At 36.6% G+C, this 15,096-nt stretch overlaps 1 protein-coding gene across 1 annotated transcript in view; it reads right to left on the reverse strand.

Moving 5' to 3' along the window:
• Nucleotides 1–229: 229 nt before the first annotated feature.
• The window catches only part of LOC117434787 (doublecortin domain-containing protein 1-like), a 79,957-nt gene continuing 65,090 nt past the window's right edge, over nucleotides 230–15,096 (reverse strand). Inside the window, exons 20-40 of the mRNA XM_059002944.1 lie at nucleotides 14,729–14,852; nucleotides 13,676–13,857; nucleotides 12,478–12,591; nucleotides 11,989–12,088; nucleotides 11,640–11,775; nucleotides 11,243–11,408; nucleotides 10,907–11,068; nucleotides 10,422–10,622; nucleotides 10,048–10,162; nucleotides 9,624–9,794; nucleotides 9,346–9,531; nucleotides 8,932–9,135; nucleotides 8,326–8,527; nucleotides 7,329–7,496; nucleotides 6,650–6,751; nucleotides 6,019–6,155; nucleotides 5,537–5,713; nucleotides 4,967–5,117; nucleotides 2,958–3,067; nucleotides 2,684–2,747; nucleotides 230–2,087 (exon numbers count right to left, since the gene is read on the reverse strand). Coding sequence (XP_058858927.1) covers nucleotides 2,691–2,747; nucleotides 2,958–3,067; nucleotides 4,967–5,117; nucleotides 5,537–5,713; nucleotides 6,019–6,155; nucleotides 6,650–6,751; nucleotides 7,329–7,496; nucleotides 8,326–8,527; nucleotides 8,932–9,135; nucleotides 9,346–9,531; nucleotides 9,624–9,794; nucleotides 10,048–10,162; nucleotides 10,422–10,622; nucleotides 10,907–11,068; nucleotides 11,243–11,408; nucleotides 11,640–11,775; nucleotides 11,989–12,088; nucleotides 12,478–12,591; nucleotides 13,676–13,857; nucleotides 14,729–14,852 — 2,965 coding nt within the window. The 3' untranslated portion in view covers nucleotides 230–2,087; nucleotides 2,684–2,690. The remainder of the gene's footprint in view (nucleotides 2,088–2,683; nucleotides 2,748–2,957; nucleotides 3,068–4,966; nucleotides 5,118–5,536; nucleotides 5,714–6,018; nucleotides 6,156–6,649; nucleotides 6,752–7,328; nucleotides 7,497–8,325; nucleotides 8,528–8,931; nucleotides 9,136–9,345; nucleotides 9,532–9,623; nucleotides 9,795–10,047; nucleotides 10,163–10,421; nucleotides 10,623–10,906; nucleotides 11,069–11,242; nucleotides 11,409–11,639; nucleotides 11,776–11,988; nucleotides 12,089–12,477; nucleotides 12,592–13,675; nucleotides 13,858–14,728; nucleotides 14,853–15,096) is intronic.

Genomic DNA, 15,096 nt, shown 5'->3' on the forward strand with positions numbered 1-15,096 from the left:
CTAAGGTTTAAATTTAGATTTTGCAGCTATCTAATCTCCTAGAAATAACTGTACCCAGCTATCCATGCATCTCCTTAACACACAATATATTACATGGCCTTAAAGGTTAGGTTAGGGTCTGTAGTGCTAAAGGTCAAAGTTCTGAACTGATCTATTTCTAAGGAGCCAATAAAACTGAAGCTTTGTACTATGAAACATATTCTGCATATACTGTAATACTGTTGTTATATTGAGAAATGGATGAACAAAACAGTGTGATACTACTGGATTGCTTATTTAAATATCACATATGCATGTGCAACATCACTGTAGTTACAGTACAGTTTTGTTGGGTAACTTTTAAAATAAAAATATCTGTCGGGCAAACCGTTCTAACATAATATATTCACATAGTCTCAGAGACGTTCTATAAAAAATATGCATTTAGACAGAGATTTCAACAGACCACCGTGCTAAAAACATTGGCAATCAGATCCACTGTCAGGAAGGGGTATACTTTGGGCTGCCTGAGTGGGTACCATCAATAAAGTGGAATGCAAGAGATACTGCAGGATAAATAACTGCAATTCAGTCAGAAAGGTTTTTTAGAGCCCCCTGCTGGTAAAACTAATCACATACTGCACAAAACAAAAATGACTTTACAATGTGGAATATCTGTTTGATTTGAATTCTCAAAATATTTAATTTAAATGCACCTGGCATTTAAAAAAAAAAAAAAAGAAAGAAAGAATAGGTCAGAATTTACTATAAAGACAACATTTACAAAGTACCTATTATACTGTTTGAAGACTATTCAAAGTAAGATGAAAGCAACAGAGACATATCTAATAAGCAAAGGCATTAAGAATCTTCTCAATTTATGAATGGGAATATGGGCTACGAGTAATTGACCACATTCGGTAAAATGGTTGACCATTCTCCCTGGTAGCATATTTTAAAAAAATGGTTTCAGAGTTCAAAAAAGTAGAAATATATAAATGACACATTCAACAGAGTTGTCATTTATTCGTTCAGTTTCAGGCATTACATTTATTAAATACATATTTCGATTACCAAAAATAAAACCTTTAATAATACATTACAGTACAGTGCAACGTTGCATATCCGACCGTCACATAACCGCCCTGATCAATTAACCGCCTTGCTAAATAAATCAATAAATATTAAAAGTGTAATGGCACTGGCAAAAAAATGCAGCTTCCACATGGTGGCAGGCTGTGTGCGTGTGTCAGTCAGCTGCGTGGAGCAGTGACGTTTCAATACACCAGTCGAGGAAGCTTTTTTTTGTCCAATGTGTTTATATGATGGAGCGCACGCTTGCAGATATTGGCAGCGTGTTGTTGTAGCTTTTAAATGCATTTGAATTAAACAAAGCAAGCTTCATAAAAGCAATGCTTACTGGTCGTTTGTTTAAAATAGTCGAAGCAATATTCAAACCAAGCTGCTTATCAGCTGTTGGCAATATCAAGAAAGAGCCATTAGTTGCAGGTTACTGCACATTTACTGTTTTGTAATTTTTTTTTTTTTTAGTTTTGCGTGGAGATGGCTTATAGCAAACCGCATAGCAACACTGTGTATTTGTAGCCTAATTAATCTTGTTTACGTTTGCTTACTTTTAAAGCAAAAAATGTCCCCATGTTTAAAGCAGTTTTCTTCTTTGTTCACTAACCTATTTATGGATGTGTAAGTGCTTTTTCTATAGGTGTTCGCAAATCCGACTTTTTCACATATCCGCCTATACCCCAGTCCACAGGGGGTCGGATATGCGACGTCGTACTGTACTCTTTGGGGTCAGATATGCGACGTCGTACTGTACTCTTTGGTTAGTCTGTAAATAATACAAAGCAGTGCAATCAACAAGTTAATCAATGATTTTTAAATAAACAATGATTATTCATGTTACTTTTCAGTAGAATGTAATTAAAAAGCAAAGTGTAGTTCAAGTAGTTAGAAACGAAATTGGCTGCAGAATTTTTTTTTTCTTAAGCAAAGAGCAGGCAAATCCATTTTTTAAATGACCACTGTCCTTTGCTTTTCTGTACCCGATTCTCCTTCTTCTCCTCCTCTGTTTTTTTTTTCATGGAAATCTAAATTTAAAAACAAAATTTCAGTTTAAAAAATGTGAAGTACTCTCGTGTTCTGTGAAGAACAGTTGTTGGAATGTGGATATACATTTCTACTTAAAAAGGATTCTGGAATTTTAAAACACTATGTACATATTTAGGGAAATTATCTATTTTTAGAATTTGTATTAAGACAAGAAAACGGTTGTTTGTTTGAGACTTCATGTTATTCTGCTAAGGGTGCCCCCTTGTGGCTGAACACTATGGTACTTTGCAACAGCTCTGAAGAAAACCCCTCTAAAAGAATGCTATTCAGTTTGGAACACCATTGTTTTGAAATGTATCAAGGTCTTAATAATAAAATCCAATTTGCACCATTTTCTTGTGAAAAGAAAATGACACGTACATGCAACAACTGCAGTTTAAAAAAAAACAAAAAAAACTTGGGTACACACTGAAGACCTAGCCTAGCAGGTAGTTTGTTACTTGTTTTGCTTTAACAGAAGTTATAGTTTTCGTAAAAAGACAAATGGTCCATTGTAGTTACCCATTAGATGAAATGTGAGTAATACAGTTTTTTTTTTTTTTTTAAATATGGATATCGTTCAAATTTCTTTTACCTGTTTGTTAGAAAATGTGTTCTGATGCAGCAGGGAGAGCCAGGAGGTTACTGGGAGCTTCAACCTTATAAAACACAGAGCATGCTATTATCATCAGATGTCAACAAAACAGAGACCTTCAGATACAGTGTTTGCTGTTGACAATACATTCAGAGCAAGTTAAAGGGCTTTCAAAACTTGATATTAGCAGGAGGACTAGTGGAGTAGCATTAATAAAGTTGTGCTTTTATGATTCACAGGTAAAGCCAGAAACGCTCATTTCATAAACCCATACCTTCACTTTGGGGTTTCCCTTTGGAGTCACAACAATGTCTGTTGCTGCTGGTCCTTTATCTTTTCTCACTCGTGCATAGTTGGCTCTAATTTCTATTTTATGTCTGTTAGCTGCAAACAATAAAAAAAAAAAAAGGTCATCCTACTTGTGAGTTTAGTCAAACAACTAACTATCTTCACATTATTATATGTAAGCAATAAAGCACGACAGGGTGTGTGATATAATATCACCGCGCCCTGGGTGAAGCCGAGGAGGTATCCATACCAGATCTGTGCTTCAGCTTCACAGTGGCGAGAAAGACAATATTTAAATTCCCAGTCACTTATCAAACTGACTTTGCGGTTTATGGCTGGACGTGAAGAACTACTGGGCCCGTGTTAAACAATAAAAAAAAAAATACGGCACAGCAGAAGAGATGATACCATTATACCGGGACTAATTTATGTGAAGAGAAAGGTACGGCAGCAATTGTCGAGATGCCTCTATAAATACTCTGCATCACAGATCACACAGCTGTGCAGGCGGGGCAGGAGATGCAAGCGACCGAAGGAGGAGTACACACAACAGTAGACCAGGGGCAGCAGCAAAAAAAAACATCCATTTAACCACAAAAGGCTCTTTTAAGAGCCACCCAAATCTTTCTTTAAAAAAGCTGAAAGTTTTTAAGATTATTATTATTATTTTTTTAAACTATGCATTTTCAAAATGGGATCGGGAAACTCTGTTCTGGCAGAGTTCAGAGAGAAGGGGCAGAGCGGTCCGAATGGCGAGTTTTGAATTGATTTGAATAATTTTGCTTTTTTTTTCACTACTTGAATTAGAGTCAATGATGTCCGATTCAGACTCAAAGATTCAAAATCTCACCCACACCTCGGTTTCCAATAGGTCAACATTTACATAAATCTGGTTAGTTATTTTTAGTACGATAAAATGGAAACAAAGTGCCAACCCATGGTAATATGCTGTACTATCAACACCCCCATGTAACCTGTTTTGACCAATCAACATATTTAAAATACCCATTTTAGAAATATTTAATATTGCACATAAAATAAAAGGGTTTCTGGACCATCAACTTGTTAAATCATATAACACCATGGAGAGACACTGTATTTTTTATTTAAACCTTATCCAAAGTGCCTGCTTTCAGTCTCTGCAGTATAGTAAGATCCTAATGTTTGTTGCTGAACACAGTACAGATATAAGCTGAAACCCATTTCCTGGTCAGTGCACATTCAACCCCCTATTGCTCCTAGAAAGGCATTTCCATTTCCCATGCTCTTTGTTCAGGTGCATCAGGGCAAAGGCCAATTCACTGGTACATTTGTACAGCAGTAGGGAATCCTAATGGATTTAGGCTTGCTATTCCCTATGTTTCTTGTTGGTTACATTTTGAACTGCATCCTCAGACTACGTGTGGTGAGGTTCATGAAAAATCATGAAAAATCAATGCACCAAAAACACCACAAGACACCTGGATGATCTGAATGATCTGAACCAGTCAATCAGCTTTTTTATTTTTAAACTTTACTTGGGACCCTGAAGCCACCAAACTGACTGCATACTGCAGGTGTACTGTAATATTATTAAGCAAGGCCTATACTGCATTACACAGACATTCCCAACTGTCCAGCGCAATATCCAGAATGTGTACAGACCTCCCCTACCCTTCTAGATTTTCCTAAAAAGTATTAGCAAGTGCACATTTGTTGCATGCATATGGATATTTCTATTTAAGTATTGTACCATGTATTGTGAGCTTTTTTCTAAAAAAACAAAAAAACAAAAAAAACAGATTGCTCTTTTTTTGTTAGCTGATATGGCAGCATATTCTAACTGACTGAAAAATGTTGAACGCTGTAACTTGACCTCAGTCAATTCAATGTGAAACTCGCATCAGTCAAACCTGATCAAGCAAACCAGGCTGATTTGGATTTCTTTATAAATTACGGAAATACACTGCCAGGGATTAAGAAAAACAAAAACAAAAAAAAAACCCTAAAACTGACCTTTAGTGCTCATGAAAGGTTCTCCTGAAGATACACAGATTAACATATCTCTCTCAATTTCATCCCATGTGCTCAACTGTGCACCATCCATAGCATAGAGAACCTGAGCAGGCTGTCTCATGTTTAATCTGGAGGTACAACTGCCCAGCAGCTGAAATACATAAACACTGCAATTATGCCATACAAATGCATTAAGGGCTTCTAAGGATTAAGTACATTAGTTATCTTCAGGGTTTTAGCATTCTTTATAAACAGCGATGGTCTGTACTAATCAGGTTATTCTTGTTTGTTCTGCACGCAACACAGTTCAAATTCATAGAATAGGTAACTTTTTGGCAATCTAGGAGTCTAGGAGATCCACAGCTTGTGAATGTGTTGTAAAGCTTCATTCTGAGTAGGGCTGTCTCTGATTATAATGCCAGTAACAACATCTTTTAACTGCTAAAAGAAAGCATTTCATCTACAGCTCTGGCCACAGGTTTAGCATCACCCTATAGAATTAACTCATGTTGCTTCACAAAGTCGAATGAAACCTGATGAATAATGTTACAAGAACAAGCAGAAATTTACCTCCTCCATGTTTTTCCCCCAAGCAAAAACTCCTTGCTTTGGATCGGTTCCATTCATGTGCACCAGCACCCTCTTCACATCTGGCTGGTTGTATAAATCTCTCGGATTGGTTGCTATTGTTTTCAGAAACGAGCTTCGCTTCCTGCTCTGTATGGCCTGAACTTCTGACAGATGTACCTAGTTGAGTACATATACACAACATATTTGAACTACTTGAGCAAATTCCAAAAAACAAAAAGCAAAACCATTTAAATGTACACTTCTATTTGTATATACAGTGAAAAGAAAATATCATCTTTTCAAATATTGTTCAGTGATAATCTGATTTGCTAGAATATTCTTTCTACAGTGAATGTTCTTTTCACACAGATACCATACACATGTTTTAGATGTAGTACTGCTGTTGTGTAGAGAACCATGTTCATAAATAAGTGTTCTTAATGTCGGTAGTGAAAACGCTAATAATCATAATCATACAGTACCTCCATATTTTGCACATCCTCCATTAGTTTCACTTCTTCTTGCGATGGCTCTGTCCAACCACCTTCGACAACAACAGGCTGAATTGAGCTTTTAGTGGAGATCATTCTCCCTGGCTTCAGTGCCCCCATTCGCCTTCCTAGGAACAACAAAAATATAATTCAACCATAAGATTCATGAGGCTCGGTATTTGTTCAATGCATTTCTTAGAGTTTGCTGTTTGGCTTTCGAAGCATTACATGCACTGCCTAGCTCATACATGTTTGATAGTGCATGGGGTCCTGAACATAGTGATTCACCTTTCTTTACTTCGAAGTGTAAACATGGGCAAAACAGTATTGCATCATGAAAAATGACTAATACTGTGATTAACCATTCGATCGATTCCCTAATCCAGGTCAATTCTCATTTACAGAAGCTTGACCTGGTCAACAGGGGGACTCAAGGCTGCAGCATAGAGTGTTTGATACAATAGTACCTCAACCACTTATACCATCCAATAGTCAAGGTATTTATTTTAACTTGAATTGATAATATATTTCATTTTACAATTGCATGTGTTTATCCAGAGGCCAAAGTGTCTGATTTTAAACTACTTCTGTGGTTGTTGAAGCAGTCCAGTACTGTCCTCACCTTGCAGGAGCCTCATTTTATGTCTCTTTAAAACCAAATCAGCCAAGACCTTCTCCTTCTGCTTCCAATTCATTTTCTGCTGCCTCTCCCTTTGCTGTAAAACTGAAGAGAACACAAAGGGTTGTTACTGTACCCTATAGACTTTGCCTAAAAAATATAACTGCCTTACATACAATATACTGTCACTAGGTGTCACTATGCAAAAAAAACAAAAACACAAAATCCTATTAGAAGTACAGTAAATGCACATCTCTAGTTTATACTTGCGCTCTGTGGTAGGATTGTCAGAACATGACATTTCAGATACCATTCAAAATATTGGAAAAGTCTAAAATTAAAATAATGAAAATAACTACAGCCAGTGTTTTAATTATCATAACTTATTTAAGCATTACGGTGTTGACAGCACCAGCAACGACTTGTCAAATAATATGAAAAATCTCTACGGGAAAATTTTAGGCCTGAAACATATACGACTAAATCTGCGATGCTATTAAGATAAGAATCAGGGCCAGTTGTAACTATCTGGCACTTGTATGGCAATTAATATTTACAGCATTACCCTTAACCTTTTTCTGACCCTAGCTCACATTAGGACTGAATTCATACATAATTCCCAGCACTTGTTGTGAAACCCTATTTAGGTTTGAAATGGCAGAAGCAGAGTAGACTGTTTTACCATGCAAAGGAAGGAAAGGCTCCCCACTGGACACCCACACATCAATAGGATTCCTCAGAATGAGGGTCAGCAGGGTCTCGTCCAGTCTCCCCAGCTCTTCCACAGTAACCCGAAGGAGCAGCTGCGATCTGGAGGCTGCCTTCTCATTTGCACTGAGCTCCAGAGAGTCTACAGAGACATATCAGAACTGCTACTTCAGCTGTGCATTTAGAGAATATTGAAAAATATATATATATATATATATATATATATATATATATATATGTCTTGTAATTTAGACAATGATTCATATTGCTTGCTGGTAAAAAGGACATGAACCTTTCACTGAGTGATGGTCTGTTTCTTTTAGGTATACTGATATATTGTTGTTTAATCTTAATTATCTCATAATAACGTTATAACTGTGATCTGATATATTGTGGTTGAATATAATGAATGTTGCATTACTGTTTAAAACACTTTGTTGTACTATGTGTTACACATCAATTTTAATACAAACATACATGTGTATCAACATGGAATAATTATAACAGAGAATAAGTAATAATTGTCATATAAATAAAAATCCAACAGTACTGTATATAAAACAGATCCAGATTTGTATAAACCAGTATGGATTAAGACATCAACATGACATGAAATGCCTCTTACTTGTAACCTTGGGTCTGCAAACGTTTGCTGTTGCTATCAATGCACATTGGATTAGCACAGTATTATTATTATTATTATTATTATTATTATTATTATTATTATTATTATTATTTGTTTATTTAGCAGACACCTTTATCCAAGGCCACTTACAGAGACTAGGGTGTGTGAACTATGCATCAGCTGCAGAGTCACTTACAACTACATCTCACCAGAAAGATTCAGGGTCACACAATGAGTCAGTGGCAGGGGTGGGATTTGAACCGGGGACCTCCTGGTTACAAGCCCTTTTCTTTAACCACTGGACCACACAGCATGCCATGGCATTACAGTGGTCTAATTACTGTACCTGTTGTAACATCATCAACCTCTTTCGTTATCAGGTCTGTATCTTCCGTGTCTTTCTGTTCTTCCATGCTGCTTTCCTGTAAGCAATCATTTACAGCCCATGCTATTAAGTCTGATGCAGTCTGCATTGGCGTTCCATTCACCGTGTACAATCTGCAAGCCGCCCTTGAAAGTTCAAGTCTACTGGTACACATGGAAAGCAGCTATGTAACAGAAGAAAAAAAAAAAACATTGTGTGAATAAGAAGAAATGTCTTATTATCAGTAAAAATGTACGGCTAGTCTCGCAAGGTGTGCAGAGGTATCAAATGAAAAGGTTTAAACCTGGTCAGTGAATAGCAATGGAGGTAACAGAGCACATTCTTTCAATTCTTTTGAAACCAATATAAAAATGTTAATTTCTACGATGAAATGCATTCACGTTGCTAGAAAGAAACTACTCTATTACAATTGAAAACAATTGATATTTTCCTTCCAGCAACTTGTTTTGTTGCTTCTTGCTAGTTTGATCTATTTATACACGTACTGTATTATTCATCTCTGAAACTGTGCTTATGCTTTTGAACTTGCGTCAATGCAGGGCCTGTCTGTTATTTTTTCACCCTCACCATTGGCATGGTTGTTGCAGTTATCAGCTGCCCATCTTTAAAGCCTGCCCCATTTCTGTAGGCCTTGATTTTCACTGGCCGCTGCGTCCGGGCAGCAGAGATCTCTTGTGAAATAACCTGTATTGACGTCTCCTTCCTTAAAGATGCCAGCACCTCCTCAAAGTATTTCAAAGTGTTTTCAGCTTCTGAAGTAGAAAGGTCAGTCTGAAAGAAATGTGGTCACACATACTCAATATAACATTACAGTAATACATGCAGTACACTGTTATTCACTGATTTGCACGAAAACATTTTTCATTTGCAACCAGACAGACACAACAGATACAAATCCCTTTGAGTATAACACTTTTGTAGTGGCAGAAAATGACATTTATTTTTTTTGTAGGCATAAACAGCTGCAGTGAAGACACTCACCTTTATCACACTCAAGCTTTTAAAAGGTCCCGTAGGCTTCAGCTGACTCTTCTTCCAGCCAGTGGCACAGTAGAATGAGGCACCAGGGGGCAGTTTTGTCAGGATGCTTTTCCCTCTTAATGCTCTGGCACAGGCTGAACACACAGTCATCTTCCGATTTTTACTAGAATGTGTGAAGCTAAAGCCCTAGCAAAACAAAGAGAGCTGTTTTTTTTAACAAAGGACTCATCAGACTGCACTTACATTACATCAGGTACTGACAACACGAACATGCTTACCTGCTGGTCTATTTCTTCTGTGCCGGAGACAGAGAAAGTGCATAAAGAAGCCTGATTAGCTGCTGTGATCTCCTGGTCCATCTCTGTGGTATAAAATGCGCTCAGCACTTTAGCCTCAGGAATCCAGTGCCACTTTTGATTGGCAACTCCGTAACTGTAGGATTTGTATTTCTGAAATAACAGGAAATGATGACAGAACATTGGAATCGGTATTCTAGTGTGTGCTTCTTAAAAGCACAGCAGCTTCGGTTTTAAACAGATAGTCCTGTGCAATGGGCAAAGGTTGTGGCAACAAAGTCACCAACGACAGCACGGAACACAGCGATTAAGAACATATAAACCAGCTGCATTCAACGGGTGCGTAATGTACATACAGGAGCATAGAAAAGTGCTTATCAAGCATGATGGAATGAATGCGGTTTACCTGAAGTACAACAGAACAGCCATGGACTTGGACAGCACTGTCTGTATCTCCAGGTCTTATCTTTGGCATTGAGACGGCTAACACCAGACCTGGGTTACTCATCAGATGAAATGTCCTTTTGAAATATTGAAAGGCAAGAACAGCACCGATGGTTTAGAATTCAAGTGTCAGATGTTTAGCTCAGATACTAAATACCAGCCAATCAACGTATAACATTTCTCTTTTGGGTGCTATTCTATAAATACAGCTCTTATTCCAGCTTCCAAAACCCCGCTACACTAACTTCAACTACATCTAACAAAAGCTAAACCTAAACATCAATGTTTGAGACTCCTCTTTTCCCTCGTTCTCCCATTTCAGACTCTTATCAGTACCTGTCTTCCTCTCTGAATATCCAGCGCTGGTTGACATCATCAGGTTTCTTTTCCATTAACTGGATCTCGGTCCCAGACTGCACAGCCTCTCCCAGCACTCCCAGTACCAGCCTAGGGAACTTGCAGTTGATAATGTGTCCACCGCTGAATTCAAACTGCTGCCGATGGATCTGCTGGATCTTCAGAGGCTTCGAGTGATGCCTGGAAACACAATTTATAAAGTGATTTCTACCATAAAAATACAATATATATATATATATATATATATATATATATATATATATATATATATATATATATATATATATATATATATATATAACATTAATAGTGGTAGTGGTGATTAAATACGACAACTTTGTACTTTTTATTTCTTAAAAAGTACAACTTCAAAGTGGACGAACTGAACTGAATTTTACAAACCATACCACTTAAAGACACCGTACCTGCATGCTTGTACAATATTTTTGCAAACAATTCCCAACCTGTATTTGTTGTACAATTCCATGTTAGTGTACTCTTCTCCTGTCGCACTGTGCAAATCGTTTTCATTTTCATCCAAATATCGAGACTCGTTCTGCCAAGGATACTTGAAGCTTGTGTACCTTTCATCTATTTTGCGATGGGCTTTGGTATGTGAGTTTTCACTACAAAGAATTGAAAGAAAAAGCAATGTTATTTAATTTTTTTTCCAGCTGAATTGTTGTTTAATGAGAAAGGTGATAGCTCTCTACTAAAACTATTACACTACTTTATTTGTACCTTCTACTAGGATACATTTCTTGTTAGCTTTAAAACTGTGGTCTTCCGCTCAGACTTACAATACTTCACTGACGATATCATCATTCACTTTGTTTTCTTTTTTTTCTGGCTGACCATCTGACTGAGTGGAGTCCTCATTGTGTTCCTCCTCGCTTGTCACATCACATTCATTCACGATAAGCCTGGCCCCCTCTGCAACTTCGTCTACAATTTCGAGAACTAGACCTGAAAGGAAGAAAGTACCGGAAGGTGGTCTATTATTCGCTCTTCCTAGAAACTGACATGAAAATTACACACACTTAATCTGGGTATCTATAAAAACCTAATTTTAGGATTTTTGACACACCGGACAATGTGTAACCACAGTACAGAGCCAAGCCCGATTGCAGCCAGTGTCGTTGTCCTTCACTTCTGTGAGCACTAAATTCAGCAACAACAATATTCAGTGTGACCTACCTCCATTGCTGCGCATGGCACAGTAGTTGCGAATCTGGGAAATATCAGATTCCAAATTGTTTAGGATCATCCGCTTCCTGCGCTCAGCCATGGTCAGCTGTGGGTCGATCCATTGCTCTCCACAAGAAACGAACACCTTTCAGACAACAAATACACAAGACATTGGGGTCTTCTCCACTGCTAAATAAGAAGCCACCTCACAGGGATTGACATTTACTGTCATTTATATTTATGTAAACAGGGATTATTTCTTAACATATTTCAGTTTTTATGGTACATTTATTTTTTTTAAGCAAAGCTTTTAACCAGAGTATTCCTTTTGTTTCTAATGAACAAGGGTTATACTCACCAACTGATCTCTCACTGTGTCTGTAAGAAGGGTTATTTCATTCCCTTCTTTGTCAAACAGTCTCCGAGCAGCAAATGGTAAATTCAGCAGGACAGTACATCTGCAACAGAATTGACCTGCATGATTTATTTCAAACATTACCTTACCAATAATACCAATTATTCACCATCCTTACATTATATATGCTGACACTATTGTTAATTATGACAGGAGGGAAAAGCTCAACACTTAAAGCCAGCTGATGATTGTAACATTGTAAGCCTGAATTTATAGCATTGTTTGATGAACTGTATATTATAAAGTAAAGCTTTCACAAAAAAAAAAAAAAAAAAGTTCTTTTTTCATACAGGCAATAATACATAATTGAATGGCTTATGCAATGACATTGAAAACTGAAAAAGCATTAGTAAGCATTCAAATAGTGACTGTCGGCCATCCTTATGGTACTGTATTCTTTATCTGTAGAAGCACTCCTTGCTTTGTCTTTACCTTTCAAGAAACTGCTGAAACTCAATGCTGTGGATTTTTATCACCCTGTCTTCTTCTGAAGCGATGTCTTTTTCTACATTTTCTTTCTGCGTCTGCTTGGCCGCAGGTTTCCGGCTGTGTAAAAATGGCAACATTATTGTAACTTGATATATGCACTTTATTTGGATCATCATAATCTTATAAATTCTGGTGTGGAAGTTGACGTGACTAAGGCCAGTCATTTTCCTATTCAGCAGAAAACAAAAGCTTGCATTCCCCGATGACCATACAAAAACCACTACATGAGCTCCAGCACTTACCAGGGTGTATAGCAGCGAGATTGACTTTGTTGTGTTTGAAATATGTGCATATTAAAAAAAAAACACAATGTTCAAGAGAAGAGTGGCACTGCTAATGCTAGTCAGAGGAAAGAAAATGGATTTTAAAACACTCCTTTTAATTATGTATTTAGGAGTATATGAAAGGTGTGAAGCACGAGCAATATCGAATTACACATTTATACCATTATATAAGTGTCAAAAGTCAAATTAGTTTTGTTTGCTCAACTGTATACTTCAAAATGGTTAACTTTATTTACTTTGCACCAAAAGTGACTTTTTGGTATAGCAGAGTGAGTTAATTAGGAATTACAAATGAAACATATGCTTCAAAGATTTCAATTTCAGGCTTGACTTTACCTGAAACATTAATTTTGAACATTTGCATTTTTCCACACTGTTCAGTGGCCAGTGTAACGTCAGGCTGCTCATCATACAAAAATGTGTGATGTGCAAAATTCTACAAAACGTTTAATCAATTTGAGGAAATAATTTAGTATAACAGGGTGATGGTCCGATCTTATCCCCTCTCACAATCACATTATTGAGAATCTAAAAATTCATGGAATTGAAACAGTCCAATAGACACACGCCTCATCCTATATTTTCATTTAATGTCAGCTTTTTCAGGATTTTGAATTGTGATAATAGGTTGGACGAAGAAAAAAACTATAAAGCAAAACAAAAAAAAAAAAAAAAACTCCACTGTAGCTAAACAGGTGAACCAAAAACGAATAAATTTCAATTTGTTGACATGATACACCTTCCCATACTGTATTTTGACAGCACTTGAACTAATACATTGAAAGCAGTATGATAGTGAGTTTAAATTTATAACACTGTTAAAATACAGACTCAACAAAGATAATGAGCATAGTTACTTTTTCTTGAGCATGTTTGTAATGTCTGGTCCAGTAATTGTTACTGCCTTAAAGTGGTCCTTGTGTCCATTTCTTAAAACCTGCAGTCTCACTGGCGTGTACCCATCTGGCTTCTTACTGGCTGGTTTCTTTAGCGGTGGAGCATTTGGAATTAGAGATCCTTCAAGTGGCCAGTTAAAGTCCTGAGTTAAAAGAGAATTAAACAAAAATAAAAACATGAATTTAAACTATATGTGTAATACACCAGTAAACATTGTATGACTTGGATTATTGAGTATCATGTTTATACAAATAAGAGCTACTCAAGCTGTACAAACTATAGCTTTGTCAATTATAAGTTTAGTCAATTATGGGTTTTAGTTAATGGGGCCACGCATTTACACGTAGATCAAATTTCTAGATCCTATGGCTTCCCAGTAAAAGAATGAGCTAAACTGAAATTGAAATAGATTTGAATCAGTTGGTTCTGGATGTTTTTAAAAGTGTTAACAACTTTCTGTTTGATTTAAAGATAATAAATTCATTCACACCTGTTATAATTTTACATAGAATCTGGTGTATGTTACACTCTGGTGCTCTGTTGGCTGTCTGAAAGCTATACACAAATCTGTCTGCTTCATAAAATGGTTTATTACACTTGCTTTATCCACACACGACAGACAGGTACTATACTTGCATTAATGTATACCACTGTAGTAACAATATTATTGCTTCTACAAAATAATGCTTCTGCTAAGCTCTCCATTGTTGCAGATCCTTTACCTAGTCATTTGCAATTTGCTAATTATGCAAATGCATTTCTATAGAGTTAGAACACTTGACCAATGCACTTGATCTTTTTATTATTTTTATTTAAAATAAAGAGAAATAAAAAAAAAATAGAAATAATTTGTAAACCAGACAATCTATCCCATAAAATACATTATTAAAAACATAATTTCAGCATAAGACTGAACATGAAAAACCAACATACAGCTAAAACGACAGCTTGACATTCTGTTGTTTAAATCAAAAGATGAGAATTTTTTTTTTTTTTTTGCCGTATTACTGTACCTCATTCAGTTCTCCATCTGGCAGCACTGGCCACATGTAAGTGAGTTTATTCCACAGTGGGTTTCCCACTTGGGACTGTTTCCACTGTCCTAGTCTGGCAGTCCCCTCATGTCTCATGGCCCACCTGAAAATTACATTTAATAATAAGAATGGATCAGATTTCAGTTAAAAAAAAATAGCATGTAAATTGCCTTTATTTTTTAAATAGAACAAGTGACGCATGGTGATAAAAATAAGCTTAATAGATACTCAATGATTTACACTATAGTTTGGTTTTAAACCACAAGTTTGTGCAGGGCTTCTTTTTAAGCGCGTATATTTGGATCAGGGTGGTTTAAAGGTGGGAGAAGCTTCAGTATTCTGGGTAA

The sequence above is a fragment of the Acipenser ruthenus genome, chromosome 28 (assembly GCF_902713425.1).
Source record: "Acipenser ruthenus chromosome 28, fAciRut3.2 maternal haplotype, whole genome shotgun sequence".
Taxonomy (NCBI): domain Eukaryota; kingdom Metazoa; phylum Chordata; class Actinopteri; order Acipenseriformes; family Acipenseridae; genus Acipenser; species Acipenser ruthenus.